The sequence below is a fragment of the Loxodonta africana genome, chromosome 2 (assembly GCF_030014295.1).
Source record: "Loxodonta africana isolate mLoxAfr1 chromosome 2, mLoxAfr1.hap2, whole genome shotgun sequence".
Classification (NCBI taxonomy): domain Eukaryota; kingdom Metazoa; phylum Chordata; class Mammalia; order Proboscidea; family Elephantidae; genus Loxodonta; species Loxodonta africana.
In genome coordinates this window covers 124,308,551-124,329,851 of record NC_087343.1, presented here as the reverse complement: position 1 = coordinate 124,329,851, position 21,301 = coordinate 124,308,551, and the positions used below count along the sequence as shown (strand labels likewise).

Here is a 21,301-nt window from a genome sequence, read left to right as displayed (position 1 = left end):
TAAGCAAGTTTAGCAAGGTTGCAGAATATAAAATTAATACACAAAAATCAGTTGAGAACCACAATGAGATACCACTTCACACCCATTAGGATGGCAGGGATATGGAGAAATAGAACGTAAAATGGCGCAGCCACCGAGGAGAACTCTGGCAGTTCCTCAAAAGGTTAAACACAGAGTTACCAAATGACCCAGTAATTCCACTCCTACTCAGAGAACTAAAGCATATGTTCACACAAAAACCTGTACACACGTATTCACAACAACAGTCATAACGGTATAGAAGTAGAAATGGCCAAAATGTCTATCCACTGATGAGTGGGTAAACAAAATGTGGTATATTCAGCCATGAAAAAAAAGAATGAGATACTGACACGTGCTACAACACTGATGAACCTTAAAAATATTATGCTAAGTGAAAGAAGCGAGACACGAAAGGTGACAATATAGTAATGATTCCATTTATATGAAATATCTAGAATAGGCAAATCCACAGACACAAAAAGTAGATTAGTGGTTGCCAGAGGCTGGGAAGAAAGGAGAATGGGGAGTGAGTGCTAATAGGTATGGGGCTCTTTTTTGGAGTGATGGAAATGTTCTGGAATTAGAGAGTGATGATAACAAATTTAGTATATTCAATAAATATACTAAAAATCACTGAATTGTGCACTTTCGAAGTGGTTAAAATAGTGAATTTTATCTCAATTTAAAAAACCTACCTAAAAATAACCACTTGCATTTCTATATATATTAGCTACACATTATCTGAAAATGGAAACCCTGGTGGTGTAGTGGTTAAGAGTTTGGCTGCTAACCAAAACGCTGGCAGTTCAAATCTACCAGGTGCTCCTTGGAAACCCTACGGGGCAGGTCTACTCTGTCCTATAGGGTCACTATGAGTTGGAATTGACTTGACAGCAACGGGTTTGGTTCTGAAAATGAAATTGTGAAAACAATTCTATTCACAACAGCATTAAAAAATACTTAGGTATAAATTCATCAAAAGAAGTCTGAGGAGAGGAGGCCAAGATGACGGAGTAGTCAGATGATCCCTCTTAAAACAGAGACCCAAAAAAAACCAGTGAAATGATTATATTTATGACAAGCTGTTGGGTTTTTAGGAGCCCTGAATCACAAAGGCAAAGTTAGAAAATGGACTGAGCGGCAGCAGGAGGGAGAGGCGGTTCAAGAGCAGAGAGGAGTTGCCAGACCTGAATCACTGGAAACCCTCAGGCACCATTCCTGGGAGCAAATGCAGCAGGCTGGCGGTAGTGTTCCAGCTTCAGTTTCCTCAGGGAGAGACAGCCAGCCACACAGCCTACTCAAGCCTCCAGAACCAGAGAAGAACGGTGCTCTCAGCAAAAGCTAAGTACTTGCTTATATTTTACCATGCCCTTTACCCCCAAGCCGGCTTCAGAGACTGTTGATTTCCCTGGGCCTGAGATAAGTCCCGCAGAGCTCCCTGAGCCATTCTGCCAGCCTTGGAGAAATAATAAATGCACAATTGGGGGAAAGATAACCTGCCAGCTCCACTAATGTGGGGAGCTCAGGACAGAAGTGGCTCCTGTCCAGGCATAAACGGTCCGTGGATTTTGAATACCTTTCCCCCCTGCATGGACCTGTGTGGGCCTATTTCAGGAGAATAGGCCCTTGTTGGCAGACTGCAACTGCTTCAGCTGTGCGGCGGAGAGGTAGGTGTTTGATGTTTGACACTGCTTTGGCCATTAAACAGGGTCCTCACCTACACACATTAGGGGCATAACGACTGGTAGCTCCACTCATGTTACCCAGCCACCCACTACAGGGGTCCAAGGATAACTGGTACCTCCCAGTCCTTACAACCAAAAGCAAGGGGCGCCCATGGTCCCTCTGCAGAACCTACCCACTGAGCGCTCTAGGGAACAGGGACGCACTTTCCTCACAGAAACCTGAGGGGCGGTTGTCAATCCCTGCCTTGTTTAGAGCGTGACCCCCTGATGCAACCATATACCTGTACCTACACCAACCACCCCTGCCCCTCTAAGACTGTAGGACAGAGCCTGTACCACACACTTGATGATCAGCTACCTGGACACCCGAGCTGAATCCATACAAGAAAAGTGAATGGACTCCTAGGCTCTTATACCTGATAACAGCTCTAGCCATCTGGTGACAGGACATTAGAGCTTCAAAGGTGAAAATAATCAAGCTAGCTCACTCAAGCAACCTATTTGGACATACCCAGTGCCTACTGGGTATGTCCAAATAGGTGCTTATATCAAAACAAAATAAAGCAAGAAGCTAGGATACAGTAAGCAAACAAAATAAATGAATACAATAACTTATAGTGGCTCAGAGACAACAGTCGATATCAAATCACATAAAGAAGCAGGCCATGATCGCATCAACAAGCTCTCAAAACAAAGAATCAAAGGAATCTTCTAGACAAAGATGTCTTCCTGGCGCTACCAGATGCAGAATACAAAAAAATTAATATACAGAACTCTTTAAGACATCAGGAAGGAGATCAGGCAATCCACAGAGCAAGCCAAGGAACACACAGTTAAAGCACTTGAAGAAATTAAAAACGTTACTCAAGAACATAATGAAAAATTTAATAAGCTGCAAGAATCCATAGAGAGATAGTAATCAGAAATTCAGAAGATTAACCATAGAATTACAGAATTAGACAACTCAATACAAAGTTAGAGGAGTAGAATTGAGGAAGTAGACGCCAGAATTAGTGAGACTGAAGATAAAGCACTTGGCAACAAGATATTCGAACAAATATCAGATAAAAGAATTAAAAAAATGAAGGAACCCTAAAAATCAAGTAGGACTCTATCAAGAGAAAAAACCTACGAGTGACTGCAGTACCAGAACAGGGAGGGATAACAGAAAATACAAAGAGAATTGCTCAAGATTTGTTGGCAGAAAACTTTCCTGATATCATGAAGGATGAGAAGATATCTATCCAAGATGCTCATAGAACTCCACATAACGTAGATCTCAAAAGAAAGTCACCAAGACATATTATAATCAAACTTGCCAAAACCAAAGGTAAACAGAGAATTTTAAGAGAGGCTAGGAATAAACGAAAAGTCACCTACAAAGGAAAGTCAAAAAGAATAAGCTTGGACTACTCAGCAGAAACCATGCAGGCAAGAAAGCAATGGGATGACCTATATAAAGCACTGAAGGAAAAAAAATGCCAGCCAAGAATCATGTATCCACCAAAACTGTCTCTCAAATATGAAGGTGAAATTAGGACATTTTTAGATAAACAGAAGTTTAGGGAATTCGCAAAAGCCAAATGAAACTACAAGAAATACTAAAGGGAGTTCTTTGGTTAGAAAATCAATAATATCAGGTATCAACCCAAGACTAGAACACAGGACAGAGCAACCAGATGTCAACCCAGATAGGGAAATCACAAAAACAAATCAAGATTAAAAAATGCTCAAAACAGGGAAACAGCAATATCATTATGCAAAAGAAGAAAATATTAAAACAATAAAGAGGGACTAAGAAATATAGTCATAGATCTTTCATATGGAGAGGAAAACAAGGCGATATAAACAAAAGTTAGGTTTAAACTTAGAAAAATAGGGGTAAATATTAAGGTAACCACAAAGGAGACTAACAATCCTACTTATCAAAATAAAATACAAGAAAAAAAATAGAGACTCAGCAGAAACAAAATCAACTACAACGACTAAGAGGAAGACAATATATAAACTACTCAGCACATAAAATTAAGTGGGAAAAATAAATTATCAACAACACACTAAAAAAAACATCAAAATGACATCACTAAACTCATAAAAAAAAAAGTCCATAATTACACTGAATGTAAATAGACTAAATGCACCAATAAAAGAGACAGAGAGTGGCAGAGTGGATTAAAAAAATATGATCCATCTATATGCTGCCTACAAGAGACACACCTTAGACTTAGAGACACAAATAAACTAAAACTCAAAGGATAGAAAAAATGTATCAAGCAAACAACAATCAGGTAAGAGGAGTGACAATATTAATTTCTGACAAAACAGACTTTAAAGTTAAATCCACCACAAAGCATAAGAAAGAACACTGTATAATGATTAAAGAGACAATATACCAGGAGGATATAACCATATTAAATACTTATGCACCCAATGACAGGGTTGCAAGATACATAAAACAAACTCTAACAGCATTGAAAAGTGAGATAGCCAGCTCCACAATTATAATAGGAGACTTCAACACACCACTTTCAGTGAAGGACAGAACATCCAGAAAGAAGCTCAATAAAGACACAGATCTAAATGCCACAATCAACCAACTTGACCTCATAGACATATACAGAACACTCCACCCAACAGCAACCAAGTATATTTTCTTTTCTAGTGCACATGGAACCTTCTCTAGAATAGACCACATATCAGGTCATAAAGCAAGCCTTAGCAGAATCCAAAACATTGAAATATTACGAAGCATCTTCTCTGACCATAAGGCCACAAAAGTAGAATTCAACAACAGAAAAAGCAGGGAAAAGAAATCAAACATGTGGAAACTGAACAATACCCTGGTCAAAAACGATTGGGTTATAGAAGACATGAAGGATAGAATAAAGAAATTCATAGGATCCAATGAGACTGAAACACTTCTTATCAGAACCTTTGGGACACAGCGAAAGCAGTGCTCAGAGGTCAATTTATATCAATAAATGTACACATACAAAAAGAAGAAAAGGCCAAAATCAAAGAATTATCCCTCTACTTGACCAACCAGAAAGACAGCAACAAAAGAAACCCTCAGGCACCTGAAGAAAGCAAATAATAAAAATTAGAGCAGAATTAAATGAAATAGAAAACAGAAAAACAATTGAAAGAGTTAACAAGACCAAAAGCTAGTTCTTTGAAAAAATTAACAAAATTGATAAACCATTGGCCAAACTGACAAAAGAAAAACAGGAGAGGAAGCAAATAGCTCAAATAAGAAATGAGATGGGTGATATTACAACAGACCCAACTGAAATTAAAAGAAACATATCAGATTACTATAAAAATTGTACTCTAACAAATTTGAAAACCTAGAAGAAATGGATGAATTCCTGGAAACACATTACCTATCTAAACTAACACAAACAAAGGTAGATCAACTAAATACACCGATCACCGATCAAAGAAGAGACTGAAAAGTTAATCAAAAAACTCCCAACAAAAAAAGCCCTAGCCTGGACAGCTTCACTGCAGAGTTCTACCAAACTTTCAGAAAAGAATTAACACCAGTACTACTAAAGGTATTTCAGAGAATAGAAAAGGAGGGAATACTCCTAAACTAATTCTATGAAGCCAGCATATCCCTGATACCAAAACCAGATAAAGACACCACAAAAAAAGAAAATTACAGACCTATATCCCTCATGAACTTAGATGCAAAAATCCTCAATAAAATTCTAGCCAATAGAATTCAACAACATATCAAAAATTAATTCACCATGACCAAATGGGATTCATATCAGGTATGCAGGGATGGTTCAACATTAGAAAAACAATTAATGTAATCCCTCATATAAATAAAAGACAAGAACCACATGATTTTATCAATTGATGCAGAAAAGGCATTTGACAAAGTTCAACATCCATTTATGATAAAAATTCTCAGCAAAATAGGAATAGAGGGAAAATTCCTCAACATAATAAAGGGCATTTATACAAAGCCAATAGCCAACATCATCCTAAATGGAGAGAATCTGAAAGCATTCCCCTTGAGATTGGGAACCAGACAAGGATGCCCTTTATCACCACTCTTATTCAACATTGTGCTGGAAGTCCTAGCCAGAGCAATTAGGCTAAGTAATGAAATAAAGGGCATACAGATTAGCAAGTAAGAAGTAAAAGTATATCTATTTGCAGATGACATGATCTTATACACAGAAAACCCTAAAGAGTCCTCAAGAAAACTACTGAAACTAATAGTTCAGGAGAGGATCAGGACACAAGATAAACATACAAAAATCAGTTGGATTCCTCTACACCAACAAAAAGAACATCAAAGAGGAAGTCACCAAATCAATACCATTTACAGTAGCCTTCAAGGAGATAAAATACTTAGGAATAAATCTTACTAGAGATGTAAAAAACCTATACAAAGAAAACTATAAGACGCTACTGCAAGAAACCAAAAGAGACCTACATAAGTGGAAAAATATAACTTGCTCATGGATAGGAAGATAACATTATGAAAATGTCTCTTCTACCAAAAGCCATCTACAGATACAATGCAATTCTGATCCAAATTCCAACGGCATTTTTTAACAAGTTGGAGAAACCAATCACCAACTTCATATGGAAGGGAAAGAGGCCTGGGATAAGTAAAGCATTAGTGAACAGGAAGAACAAAGTGGGAGGCCTCACACTACCTGGTTTTAGAATTCATTATACAGCCACAGTAGTCAAAACAGCCCAGTGCTGGTACAACAACAGATACACAGACCAGTGGAACAGAATTGAGAATCCAGACATAAATCCATCCACATATGAGCAGCTGATATTTGACAAAGGCCCGAAGTCAGCTAAATGGGGAAAAGACAGTCTCTTTAACAAATGGTGCTGGCATAACTGGATATCCATCTGCAAAAAAAAGAAACAAGACCCATACCTCACACCATGCACAAAAACTAACTCAAAATGGATCAAAGACCTAAATATAAAGTCTAAAATGATAAAGATCAAGGAAGAAAAAAATAGGGACCACGCTAGGAGCCCTACTACATGGCATAAACAGTATATAAAACATTACTAACAATGCACAAACACCAGAAGAGAAACTAGATAACTGGGAGCTCCTAAAAATTAAACACCTATGCTCATCCAAAGACCTCACCAAAAGAAGAAAAAGATTACCTACAGACTGGGAAGAAGTTTTTAGCTATGACATTTCCGATCAGCGTCTGATCTCTAAAATTTACATGATACTGCAAAAACTCAACTACAAAAAGAGAAATAACCCAATTGAAAAATGGGCAAAGGATATGAATAGGTACTTCAGTAAAGAAAACATTCAGGTAGCTAATAGATACATGAGGAAATGCTCACGATCATTAGCCATTAGAGAAATGCAAACCAAAACTACAATGAGATTTCATCTCACTCCAACAAGGCTGGCATTAATCCAAAAAGCACAAAATAATAAATGGTGGAGAGGTTGTGGAGAGAGTGGAACACTTATACACTGCTGGTGGGAATGTAAAATGGTACAACCACTTTGGAAATAGACTTGGCACTTCCTTAAAAAGCTAGAAATAGAACTACCATACAATCCAGCAATCTCACTCCTTGGAATATATCCTAGAGAAGTAAGAGGCTTTATACAAACAGATATATGCACACCCATGTTCACTACAGCACTGTTTACAATAGCAAAAAGATGGAAGCAACCAAGGTGCCCATCACCAGATGAATGGATAAATTATGGTATATTCACACAATGGAATACTACACATCGATAAAGAACAATGATGAATCTGTGAAACATTTCAAAACATGGAGGAATCTGGAAGGCATTATGCTGAGTGAAATTAGTCAGCTGCAAAAAGACAAATATGGTATGAGACCACTATTATAAGATCTCAAGAAATAGTTTAAACAGAGAAGAAAATATTCTTTGATGGTTACAAGAGTGGGAAGGGAGGGAGGGAGAGGGGTATTCACTAATTAGATAGTAGACAAGAACTATTTTAGGTGAAGGGAAAGACAACACACAATACAGGACAGGTCAGTACAACTGGACTAAACCAAAAGCAAAGAAGTTTCCCGAATAAACTGAATGCTTTGAAGGCCAGTGTAGCAGGGGCAGGGGTGTGGGGACCATGATTTCAGGGGATATCCAGGTGAGTTAGCATAATAAAATCTATTAAGAAAACATTCTACATCCCACTTTGGAGAGTGGCATCTGAGGTCTTAAACGTTAGCAAGCAGCCATCTAAGATGCATCAATTGGTCTCAACCCACCTGGGGCAAAGGAGAATGAAGAACACCAAAGACCCAAGGTAATTATGAGCCCAAGGGACAGAAACGGCCACATAAACCAGAGGCTACATTAGCCTGAGACCAGAAGAACTAGATGGTGCTGACTACAAGTGATGACTGCCCTGTCAGGGAACACAACAGAGAACCCCTGATGGAGCAGGAGAGCAGTGGGCTGCAGACCTCAAATTCTCATAAAAACACCAGACTTCATGGTCTGACCTGGACTAGAAGCACCCCGGAGGTCATGGTTCCCAGACCTCTGTTAGCCCAAGACAAGCACCATTCCCAAAGCCAACTCTTCAGACAGGGATTGGAATGGACCATGGGATAGAAAATGATACTGGTGAGGAGTGAGCTTCTTGGATAAATTAGACACATGAGACTATGTGGGCAGCTCCTGTGTGGAGGAGAGATAAGATGGCAAAGGGGGTCAAAAGCTGGCTGAATGGACACGAAAATAGACAGTGTGCTACCTCATTAGGGGGAGAGCAACTAGGCATATATAGCAAGGTGTAAATAAATTTTTGTATGAGAGACTGACTTGATTTGTAAACTTTCACTTAAAGCACAATAAAAATTAAAAAAACAAAAGAAGTGCAAGATCTGTACACTAAAAACTACAAAACACTCATGAGAGAAATTAAAGAAGACACAAGTGAATGGAGAGCTGTATCATGTTCATAGATTGGAAGACTCAGTACTGTCAGAATGACAATTCTCCCCAAACTGATCTATAGCTTGAACACAATTGCTATCAAAATCCAAGCAGACTTTTTTGTAGATACTGATAGATAAAAATAAGCTGATCCTAAAATTTGCATGGAAGTGCTAAGGACCTAAAATAGCCAAAACCATTTTGAAAAAGAACAATACAGTTAGAGAAAATATACCACCTAATTTCAAAATGTATTCTAAAACTATGGTAATAAAGGTAGGGTAGACATGGAACAGATTACAAGTCCAGAAATAAGCCCACACATTATTGGCAAATTGATTTTTTTACGTAAGTACCAAAGTAATTCAATAGGGAATGATAATCTTCTTGACTAATGGCACTGGAACAACCAGAAACGCATAAGCAAAAAAGGAAAAATAACTTAGACCCTTGCCTCACACCATACATAAAAATTAACTCAAAATGGATCACAGACCTAAATGAACAACCTAAAACTATACAACTTCTAGAAGAAAAGCATAGTAGAAAATCTTTGTGACTGTGGGACTGGCAAAATTTTCTTAGTTAAGCCACCAAAACCATAATCCATTAAAACAAATTGATAAAATGAACTTTATCAAAATTAAAAGCTCCTTCTCTTAAAAAAGCACCATTGAGCATATGGGAACACAAGCCATGGACTGGGAGAAAATATTTTCAAATCATGTATTCAATGAAAGACATGAATCCAGAATACATAAAGAATACAATTCAATAAGAAGAATACAATTCGGTAAGAATTTTTAAATTCTTATTGAATTTAAAAATGGGCAAAATATTTCCAAGAAGACATACAAATGGCTAGTAAGTACATTAAAAAATGCTCAACACTGTTATTGATTAGGGCAATACAAGTTAAAAAAAAAAAAAACCCCAGTGCCATCAAGTCGATTCTGACTCATAGCGACCCTATAGGACAGAGCAGAACTGCCCCATAGAGTTTCCAAGGAGCACTGGAGGATTTGAACTGCTGACCTTTTGGTTAGCAGTCGTAGCACTTAACCACTACGCCACGAGGGTTTCCAAAATACCACTAGAGAACCTCTGAAATAGCTATAATCAAAAAGAATGACAATATAAACGTTGGTGAGAATATGAAGAAACTGGAATCCTTATACTATGTTGGTGGAAATGTAAAGTGGTACTGTCACAACTTTGGAAAACAATTTTGCAGTTTCTTCAAAAGATAAACACGTATTTACTGTAAAACCAAATCCACTGCTGTCGAATCAATTCCCACTCATAGTGACCCTGGAAGACAGAGTGGAACTGCCCCATAGTTTCCAAGGAGTGCCTGGTGTATTCGAACTGCCGACCTTTTGGTTAGCAGCAACAGCACTTAACCACTATACCACCAGGGTTTCCATATTTACCATATGACCCAGCAATTCCATCCTAGGTTATCTACCCAAGAAAAATTTTAAAATATGTCCACACAAAGATTTACAGATGAATATTCATAGTGGTATTATGTGTAACAGCCAAAACTTGAAATAATTCAAATTTCTGTCACCTACACAAACAACCAGATATGCATAAGCAAAAAAATAAAAATAACTTAGACCCTTAAAAAAAAAGTGTGGTATAGCCATACAATGAAGTGCGACACATCAATAAAAAGAAATAAACTACCGAAACCTTAAACAACATGGATGAATCTCAAAGACACTGTGCTAAGTGAAGGAAGACAGATACAAAATACCACATACTGTATGATTTGATTTATATGAAATTTTAAGAAAAGCCAAAACTGTAACAAAGCAGAATAATAGTTGTCTGAGGGTGGGCAGGAATACAAATGGGCACAGGGAACTTTTCGGGGTGATGCAAGTGTTCTAAAACTGGATTGTGGTGAAGGTTTCACAATTGTATATATTTATTACAACTCATCGAACTGTACACTTCCAGTGGGTGAATTTATGCGGTGTTAATTATACTTGGATACTTGGAGCCCTGGCAGTGCAGCGGTTTATCTTTTTTATAATTATACTTGGATAGTTGGAGCCCTGGCAGTGCAGCGGTTGCGTTTGGCTGCTAAGCAGTTTCAATTCACGAGCCGCTCCTTGGAAACCCTATAGGGCAGTTCTACTCTGTCCTATAAGGTTGCTATGAGTCTGAATCGACTCCATGGCAAAGCAGTTTTTAAAAAAGTAAACTATATAAAGTAGTCACTTACCATTGTAGCCTTCAAGAACTGAATCAATAATAGGCCTTGCGGTTAAGTTATAAACATCAAGTTGTTTACTCTCTGGTCCAAAAACCGTATCAAAAGTAAATGTCTTTGGAGGTTCATTGAAAGAATCAGTCTTATGTACAGTGATAGTTCCCCTCATCTCATCCACACTGACAGCCTGCTTATAGCACATTGATTTCTCTCTCTCATTGAGGGGCCGGCACCTAACAACAACCTTCACGTTGTCGCAGCTTTCCGGTTTCTCTGACTTGTTGATCTGGTGTAGAAATACAAATAACAAAAGAATACTTTCTTTTACCCTCAAAAGATTACATTTATAATTTCAGAAGGGCTACTTTGCCATCACCATGCCTTACACATATAAGCATTCCATCAATATTTGTTAAATGCAATTAAAGATCTATAGACATAGAGCAAAAGCTGATCAAAAGATAAATCGCTTCCTTTACAATACAAAAGGGGAAAGAAAATCTAATTTACATATGTAGTAAATACTGTTCAAACCAATATAATGGACCAATATATTATAGCTTGTCTTTCTGCATAAAAATCCAACATCATATCTGAGTTTCCTTCCTGTAGGAAAACATGTGAACATGGTTAACAACTTTAATTCAAGAATATAGTAGATGCTGTGTTCCCCAAGACTTTTAGTTTTATTTTCTATACTGCTTGAGTAAAATGCTTTTTATCATATAATATATCCATAAATGGTTTAGCTTCTCTAGGGAAGAGAATAATAAAGTGAAGGCAGAAAAGTACAATGGCAGAAAAAAATGTCTTAGTATTACTCTAAATTAGGAACATTTATATATGTAAAGTTCCAATTTTAAAATTTGATATAATTAAGAATCTACATTAAAACACAAACCCATCACTGAAGTGTAAAAGTTCAACAGCTTCTCGTTAAATTCCTACCATCTTAGATTCTCTTCTAACTATTAGAGAAATATAAGTCACTGTCATTGAGCCTGATATTGTCACTGACAGGTGACAGATTATATCAATACAATACACTTCTATCTACCTTTACCATCCTAGTCTAGGTTACCATCATCTCAACACTGGATTATTGCAATAACTACTCCTACATATAATTAACCAAAACCAACCCCACTAACATTGCCGTCAAGTAGATTCCAACTCAAAGTGACCCTATAGACAGAGTAGAACTGCCCCATAGGCTTTCCAAGGCTGTAATCTTTACAGAAGCAGACTGGCACATCTTTCTCCTACGGAATGGCTGGTGGGTTCAAACCACCATTTTCGGTAAGCAGCTGAGCTCTTAACCACTGTGCCAGGGCTCCTTTATATTTAATTAGGTTCCCCTAAAGTGTATTCTCCACATGGCCGTCAAGAGTCAGCACAGATCTAATTATATCACTCCCCTACTCAAAACTCTTCAATGGTTTCCCACAGATCTTAGAATAAAAGTCAAAATCCTCAAGGGGGCTGTAAAATCTGGCTCCAGCCCATGCCTACCTCTCCAGCCTTATTCACAAGACACCCTGCTTGGCTCTCTTAGCCACGGCCACTGGCCTTCTTTTAGGCCTTTTCTATTCACCATGCTCCTTACCACAGGCCTTGCCATGTGCTCTTCCTTCTGCCCAGAACATTCGTAACTTCCCCCCCCATCCTCACTTAGTTAACATCTACTTATCCTTCAGATCTCAGCTCAACTGCCACTTCATCTGAGGACTCCCTGTCACTTCCTCCTGTTAAAACTCTTACAGAACCCCATCCTTCTCCCTCATCAATGCTCAACCAATTACAATTTTACTTTTATTTGCTCCTTACTTTTTTGTCACTTTAAGGACTAAGGTGAGCCTGACCCAAGCTATGGTGTTTTCTATCACCTCATATGCATGTAAAAGCTGGACAATGAATAAGTAAAAGCAAAGAAGAATTGATGCCTTTGAATTACAGTGTTGGTGAAGAATACTGAATACCGTGGACTGTCAGAAGAACAAAAAAATTCGTCTTGGAAGAAGTAGAGCCAGAATGTTCATTAGAAGCAAGGATGGCAAGACTTCATCTCACATACTTTGGACATGTTATCAGGAGGGACCAGTCCCTTGAGAGGGACATCATGCTTGCTAGAGGGTCAAGGAAAAAGAGGAAGACCCTCAACAAGATAGACTGACACAGTGGCGGAGGACCCGGCAGTGTTTCATTCTGTTGTGCATAGGGTCGGAACTGGCTTCACCACACCCAACAACAATTTAATTAATGTCTGTCTTTCTCTCCCTCTAGACCACACGTTGCACACAGGCAATCAGGAGGCTGAATTAAGTCCACAAATGTCTTTTGTTTGGCTCACAGCATTTAAAAAATATTTCAATTAGTTGCTAAGATTTAAAATTTGGAAAAATTTTCATAAAAACAATCATTTCTACATTCATCTTGAAAAAAAGCACATGATCTGATATCTGGAGGCCAGCATTCCTACATGGAAACACTTTCCAATTCACCAAAATCTACCTAGTGTATGTCACCCACTCACTTCATTCACTGATGTTAATAAGTGTCTTGTCTCTATAAACACTTATGGTTTTTGCCTCTGCCCAAAATGGCAGGTTTCCCTCTTCCCAAGTTCAAGAACCTGGCTGGTTTAGCTCACTCATATCTCCAGTGCATAGCATGTGGTTGATGTCCAATATATGTTAAATGAACCAATAAATAACTTGAAAGGAATAACAAGAAACAAATATTGAGCATTTAACGTTAAATGTCAAGCAATGTCCTTCGAGTCTTAAAGGTGCATTATTTTATTGCATCATCATAACAACTCATGAATAAAGTTTAAACATGAGGAGACTAAAGGCCCAGACGAAGAGCCCTGGTGGCACAGTGGTTAAGCGCTCAGCTGCTAAAGTGGGTGGTTCTAACCCACTAGCCAGTCCATGGGAGAAAGACGTGGAAGTCTGCTGTCGTAAAGATTTACAGCCTTGAAAACCCTACAGGGCAGTTCTACTGTTCCATGGGGTCTCTATGAGTCAGAATCAATCAGACGGCAAAGGGTGGGTTTTACGGGCCCAGACCTTAAATAATTGTTCAAGGTTTCTCAACCAACAAATAAATAACCGGCCACGGCTCAAATTTTCTCCATGACCCTGTACTGGATTTACAATGTCCCCTTACTGCGTGCACGATAACAATCTATGAAATCCTACAAGATTAACAGAAAAACGGGCCCTCCTCCCCCACCCTTATACACACACAAAGACACCTACAGGTTACATTCTGCACTGTAAGCTAAAGCGCTGTAAGAGGAATGACAGCTCCAATCTAGGAAGAGTCAGAGTCAGGAGGGGCCCAAAGTAGGGGCAGGCAGCGTTCGCTCTGCCGCCTTCGGCAGTTTCGTTCCGCGGTGCAAAGGTCACACGGGATGCGGCGCATCCAAAGCAGACCCTCCGCGGCCGCCCCCCAGCGTCCTTTCCAGCCGGCAGGGCTGGCAGCGAGAGCGCATCCTCGGGCACAGCGCCTTTATGCCAAAGTAGCAAAGGCCCCACGGGATGCGGCAATGACAAAAGCGGCAGGGCCAGCCTCGGGCCCCTCCCAGGGCCAGCTGGACCCCCGCGGTACCCTGACTAACCCACCAAGCTCCCCAACCGCGCGGGCCTGCCGGCCCTGGCCCTGCCCCGCCCCACCCGGGCCGCCCGCCTGCTCCTTGCCTCCATGGCAACGGCCGCACCCCCTGAGGAGGAACCCCAGAGGCTGAACGACTCTCCTCACCGGCATCGTGGTCCCCTCTCTTGCCCGGCGGACGTCCCCGCCCTCAGTGCAGCCCAACGACGCCGGGTTAGGGGGAGAAACCAAGCAGAGACTACCGAAACACCTCCTTAGCGCTACCGAGACTGCGGATCCTCGGACAAGAGCGCACATTGCGCAGGCGCACTCGGAGCTCGCCCCGCCCCACCCCCGGCCTCAGCCTCCGTCGGCCTCTTAAATACGCCTGCGCGAACGCTTTTCTAGTCCGTTTCCTAGGACGCCAGACTGAGGCCGCGCCTGCGCAATGTTACTGTTCAGCTGCGCTAGAAACCTGACCCGCATCGGCGCGGTGATCGCCTGCAGCACCGGCATGGGAGGAGGAGGCGCTCCTAGACCGCAAAGCCCATCTTCTGGCGCCTGGAATACCTCAAATATTAGCATTTGTATATTGAGGCTTTATTGTGTCCCAGCTTGAGAACTAAAGACTTTACATACATTATCTCGCCTATTTGCTGACTTGCCTTATGACCTGTCTCACAATTAGAAGGTGGGCTCCTTGTCAGAAGCTTGGTATTTTCACAGGTTATCTCCCTCTAGACCCTAGAAGAGGGCCTGGAACCGAGTACGTTTTCAATAAATATATGTGCAAAAACGAATGATCCATCTTCTTTCCAGTCCGAACTTCTCCCATGAACATCAGACTATCATAGTGGTAGGATACCACTACCTACTCTACATCTATACTTTGATGTGTAATAGGCATTTCAAGTTTATCACTTTCAAAATTTAATTCCCCCTCCCCCCAATAAAAAAGGGTTACCTTCTCAGACTTTCCTTTTCTCAATAAACGGAAGCTGCATTCTGATAATTGCTCAGGTCAAATCACAGAATCTCTGTCTTAGTCATCTAGTGCTGCTATAACAGAAATACCACAAGTGGATGACTTTAACAAAGAAGTTTATTTCCTTACAATAAAGTAGGCTAAAAGTCCAAATTCAGGGCTTCAGCTCCAGGGGAAGGCTTTCTCTCTGTCAGCCTTCTTATCCATCTTCTCCCAGACTAGGAGCTTCTCGGAGAAGGGACCGCAGGTCCAAAGGACCCATTCTACTCCTGGCACTGCTTTCTTGGTAGTATGAGGTTCCCTTCCATCCATTGCTTCCCTTTCCTATCTTTTGAGAGATAAAAGGTGGTGTAGGCCACGCCCCAGGGAAACTCCCTTTAGGTTGGATCAGGGATGTGACCTGGATAAGGGTGTTAAAACCCACCCTAATCTTCTTTAACATAAAATTACAATCACAAAATGGAGGACAACCACACGATACTGGGAATCATGGCCTAACCAAGTTGGCACATACTCTTGGGGGACACAATTCAATCCATGACACCCTCATACCCAATATCCAATCTTTCAACAGAACCTCTTGGATCTATCTTCAAAGTGGATTCAGAATCTGACCACTCCCAACCTGACCACTACCACCATCTTTCACCCACATTTCTATAACAGTTTAGAACCAGTTTCCCTGATTCCATGTTTATCCCCTTTTAATCAATTTTCAATACAGGAGCCAGAGTAATGGTTTTAAAACATGAATCGGATCATCTTTTCTCTGCTCAAAATACTCTGATGATTTCCCACCTCACAGAGTGAAAGCCACAAGCGCTCTCGCCATCTTCTACAATCCTGCTCCTTGCTCAATTGGCACCAGCCCCACTGACCTTCTTGCTCCATCTAACATTGCAGGCATGCTTCCATTTTAGCATGCAAGGGCTTTTGCACTTGCAGTACAAACTCATGAAAATAACTATAAAATGTTCTACTTAGTGCTAGGCACTGTTCTTTGTGCTTTACATTTTTCTAATCATCTAATTCACACAAAAACCTTTTGATATAAGTAGTATTATTATCCCTACTTTAGGTAACTTGTCCAAGGTCAGTGACAGGGACCTTACCCAAACCCAGGCAGTGGGAAGCTCTTCCCCTAGACATCTGCCTGACTCACTCCCTCGCCTCCTTCAAAAGGTCTTTGCTCAAACATCACCTTCTCAGTGAAGCCTACCCTGGCCTACCAATTCAAAATTACTTTTATCCCCAGCTCTTCTTACTTCCCCTCACTATTTTATAATTCTTCATAGTACTTAACTGCCATCTTATCAACACACATACACTTAAATAGCTTTATTGAGATATAATTCACATACCGTGCAATTGACCAATTTAAGTTATATGATTCAATCGTTTTTAGTATATACACAGAGATATGTGACCATTACCACAATCAGCTTGAGAATATTTTAATCATAGCAAAAAAAAAAAAAAAACCATTAGCAGTCACTGACCATTTCCCCCCCCATATTTCTCCTGCCCCTATCCCTATGCCAGGCAACCGCTAATCTACTTTCTGTTTCGGTGTTTTACCTATTCTGGACTTTTCATATAAATGGAATCATACAATACGTGGTCTTTAGTGTCTGGCTTTTTCACTTAGCATAATGTTTTCAAGTTGCATCCAAGTTGTAGCATGTATCAGTACTTTATTCCTTTTTATGGCTGAATAATATTTCAGTGTACGGATAGACCACGCTTTATCCTTTCTTCAGTTGATAGGCATTTGGGTTGTTTCCATTTTTTGGCTATTTTGAATAAAGTTGCTATGAATATTCATATACAGGTCTTTGTGTAAACAAATGTTTTGAATTCTACTGGGTATACATTTATAAGTGGAATTGCTGGGTTATGTGATAACTTTATGTTTAACCATTTGAGGAACTGCCAGGCTCTTTTCCAGAGCAAACATACCATTTGACATCCCATCAGCAATGTATGAAGGTTTCAATTTCTACATACCCTCACCAACACTTGTAGTTGTCTGCCTTTTTTATCATAACCATGCTGGCGGGTCCCCACGAGTCACAATTGACCTGACAGCAATTGGTTTCTTTGTTTTTAATGGGGCTAACCAAAACCCAAAACCAAACCCTTTGCCGTCTAGTCAATTCCGATTCGTAGCGACCCTATAAGACAGAGTAGAACTGCCCCATAGAGTTTCCAAGGAGTACCTGGTGGATTTGAGCTGCTGACCTTTTGGTTGGCAGCCTTGGCTCTTAACCAGTACACCACCAGGGTTCCAGAGGGTGTAATGTGGTATCTAATTATGATTTTGATTTCCATTTCCCTGATGACTAATGATGTGGAACATCTTTTCATTTGCTTATTGACCATTTGTATATCCATTCAAATCTTTTCTCCATTTTTTAATGGCATTGTCTTTTTATTATCAAATTGTAAGAGTTCTTTATGTATTCTAGCTAAAACATCTCTTATAAAATATATCCCTTATCAGATATAAGATGTACAAATATTTTCTCCCATTCTGTGGGTTATCTTTTTAGTTTCTTGATGGTGTACTTTAAAGTACAAAAAGTTTTAATTTTGATGAAGTTCAATTTTTTTTCTTTTGTCACTTATGCTTTTGGAGTCATATCTAAGAAACTACTCCCCAACTGAAGTAAGTTGCTTACCTTCCGCGTATTTTGAATTTCTCAAATTTCTTCCTGTTATTGATTTCTACTTTCATTCCATTGTGATCAGAGAAGATATTTTTATGATTTCAATTCTTTTTAATTTATTAAGACTTGTTTTATGGCCCAGCATATAGTCCATCCTGGAGAATGTTCTATGTGCACTTGAGAATGTATATATTCAATAGATGTCTGTCAGGTCTAGGTGGTTTTTAGTGTTGTTCAGGTCTTCTTTTTTTGTTTTGTTTCTGCCTAGTTGTTCTATCCATTATTGAAGGTGGGGGTGTTGAAGATGCCAGCTATTCTTGTTGAATTGCTTATTTCTCCCTGCAACTTTGTCAGTTTTTCCTTCATGTGTTTTGTGGCTCTGTTGTTAGGTGCATATATATTTATAATAGTTACATCTTCTTGATAAATTGATCCTTTTATCATTATGAAATGTCTCACTTTAGCTCTCGTAACATTTTTTGTTTCAAAGTCTATTTTGCCTGTTACGGTTATAGCCAGTGTAGCTTTCTTATGGTTGCTGTTTTCCTGATTTATCTTTTCCCATCTTTTTACTTTCAATGCACTTGCATCTTTGAATCTAAAGTATGTCTCCTGTAGCTATCGTATGGTTGGATCTTGTTTTTTTGTAAATCCAGTCTGACAATCTCTGCATTTTGATTAAATTGTCTAATCTATTAACCCTTAATACTATTTTTGATACAATTTGATGTATGCCTGCTATTTTGCTTTTTATTTTCTATATGTCTCACATCTTTTTTTTCCTCTGCTCCTCCTTTACTGCTTTCTTTTGCATTTAAGTACATTTTTTCCAGTTTAACACTTTAATACCTTTAATGATATTTCACTTTTTAAAAAATTTTCTTAGTAGTTGCTCTAGGGCTTACAATATACATGTTAACTTATCAGAGTCTACTTCAAATTTATACTAACTTAATTCCAATTAGGTATAGAAACAGTAGTCCTATATAGCTCTATTATCTCTTCCGCTTTTTTTTGTGCTGTCATTGTTACACATAGGATATAAGTACATCTATATATGTTACAGAAATCCCGGTGGTGTAGTGGTTAAGTGCTATGGCTGCCAACCAAAGGGTCGGCAGTTTGAATCCACCAGGCGCTCCTTTGGAAACTCTATGGGGCAGTTCTACTCTGCCCTATAGTGTCACTATGAGTCAGAACCGACTCAATGGCACTGAGTTTGGTTTGGTTTTACATGTGTTACAAACCCAACGATACACAATACACAACTTATACATAATTATAAGTATTTTTTAAGAAGCATTTTTGGTTCTCTTCATTTCTTCCAGTGGATTCAAATTATTACCCTTATTCCAATACAGTTTTGGTCCCACCCACCTCCTTTATTCTGTTATTGTCAAACATGTTTACTCATTACATTTCTATATGTTAGAGGCCCAATAATACAATTATGCATAATGTTTTATAAAGTAGTTTATCTAATCTGTTAAGAAAGGAAAAGAAATATGCAATTATTTGTCTTTTATAATTACCTACATAATCACCTTTACCAGGGCTATTTGTTTTTTTTATGTGGATGCAAATTACCATTTAGGGTCTGCTGCTTTCAACTGGATGAACTTCCTTTAATGTTTCTTGTAAGATAGGTCTGCTAGCAACAAATTCTCTTAGTTTTTGTTTATCTGGGAACATCTTTATTTTGCCTTCATATTTGAAAGATAGGTTTGCTTGTTGACAGATTTTTTCTTTCAGCAATTTGAATATGCCATCCCACTGCTTGCTGGCCTCTGTGGTTTCTCTTGAGGAGTCAGCTATTAATACTATTGGGGTTTCCTTTTACGTAATGAGTCATTTTTCTCTTGCTGCTTTTAAAATTTTCTTTGTTTTTGACTTTGAACATCTTACTATGATGTGTCTGGGAGTAACTCTTTGCATTTATCCTACTTGGAGTTTGTTGAGCTTCTGGAGGTGTGATGCTTTTCATCAAATTTAGGACATTTTCAACCATTGTTTCTTTGAATAGTTGTTCTTTTTCTTTCTCTCTCTACTCTCCATTACACCAATGTATATGTACTTCCATTACATATACATTGGTGTACTTAATGGTGCCCACATTTCTCTGAGACTCTGTTCATTTTTCTTCATGCTTTTTCTTTCTGTTCTTCAGACTGCATAATCTCTATTGATCTATCTTCAAATCCACTGATTCTCCTGCCAGCTCAAATTACTGTTGAGCATCTCTAATAAATTTTTCATTTTGGTTTGGTTCTTTTATAATTTCTGTTTCTTTATTGATAGTCTCTATTCGATGAGACATTGTCATACCTTCTGTCTTTGTCATCTAGTGCAGCTATAACAGAAACCCCACAAGTGGATGACTTTAACAAAGAGAAATTTATTCTCTCACAGTTTAGTAGGCTAGAAGTCCAAATTCAGGGCGTCAGCTCCAGTGGGAGGCTTTCTCTCTCTGTCAGCTCTGGTGGAAGGTCCTTGTCATCAATCTTCTCTTGCTTGACCTAGGAGCTTCTCTGCACAGGAACCTCAGGTCCAAAGGACACGCTTTGCTCCTGGTGTTGCTTTCTTGGTGGTATGAGGTCCCCAACTCTCTGTTCACTTCCCTTTCCTTTTATCTCTTGTAAGATAAAAGGTGATGCAGGCACATCCCAGGGAAACTCCCTTTACATTGGACCAGGGATGTGACCTGTCACATCCCACCCTAATCCTATTTAACATAATCTAATCTTGCCTCATTAACCACAGGCAGAGATTAGGATTCATAAAACATAGGAAAATTACATCAATCACAAAATGGAGGACAACCACACAATACTGGGAATCACGGCCTGACAAAGTTGACACATAAATTTTTGGGTGACACAATTCAATCCATAACACCTTCATTTCCTTCTTTAATCATGGTTTCCCTTAGTTCTTTAGACATATTTATAATTGTTGTTGTTGTTAGGTGCCGTCGAGTCAGTTCTGACTCATAGTGACCACATGCACAACAGAAAGAAACACTGCTTTGTCCTGGGCCATCCTTACAGTTGTTGTTATGCTTTAGCTCATTGTTGCAGCTACTGTGTCAATTCACCTCGTTGAGGGTCTTCCTCTTTTCCGCGGACCCTGTACTCTGCCAAGCATGAAGTCCTTCTCCAGGGACTGATCCCTCCTGAC

At 39.3% G+C, this 21,301-nt stretch overlaps 1 protein-coding gene across 2 annotated transcripts in view; it reads right to left on the bottom strand.

Annotated features, from left to right (window-relative positions):
• The window catches only part of KIF3A (kinesin family member 3A), a 57,484-nt gene extending 42,692 nt beyond the window's left edge, over positions 1–14,792 (bottom strand). Inside the window, exons 1-2 of one of the 2 annotated variants that reach the window (XM_064275197.1) lie at positions 14,639–14,792; positions 10,886–11,159 (exon numbers count right to left, since the gene is read on the bottom strand). In XM_064275197.1, coding sequence (XP_064131267.1) covers positions 10,886–11,159; positions 14,639–14,788 — 424 coding nt within the window. In that variant the 5' untranslated portion in view covers positions 14,789–14,792. The remainder of the gene's footprint in view (positions 1–10,885; positions 11,160–14,638) is intronic. The other variant, XM_064275193.1, reaches the window with a different exon arrangement.
• Positions 14,793–21,301: the final 6,509 nt, after the last annotated feature.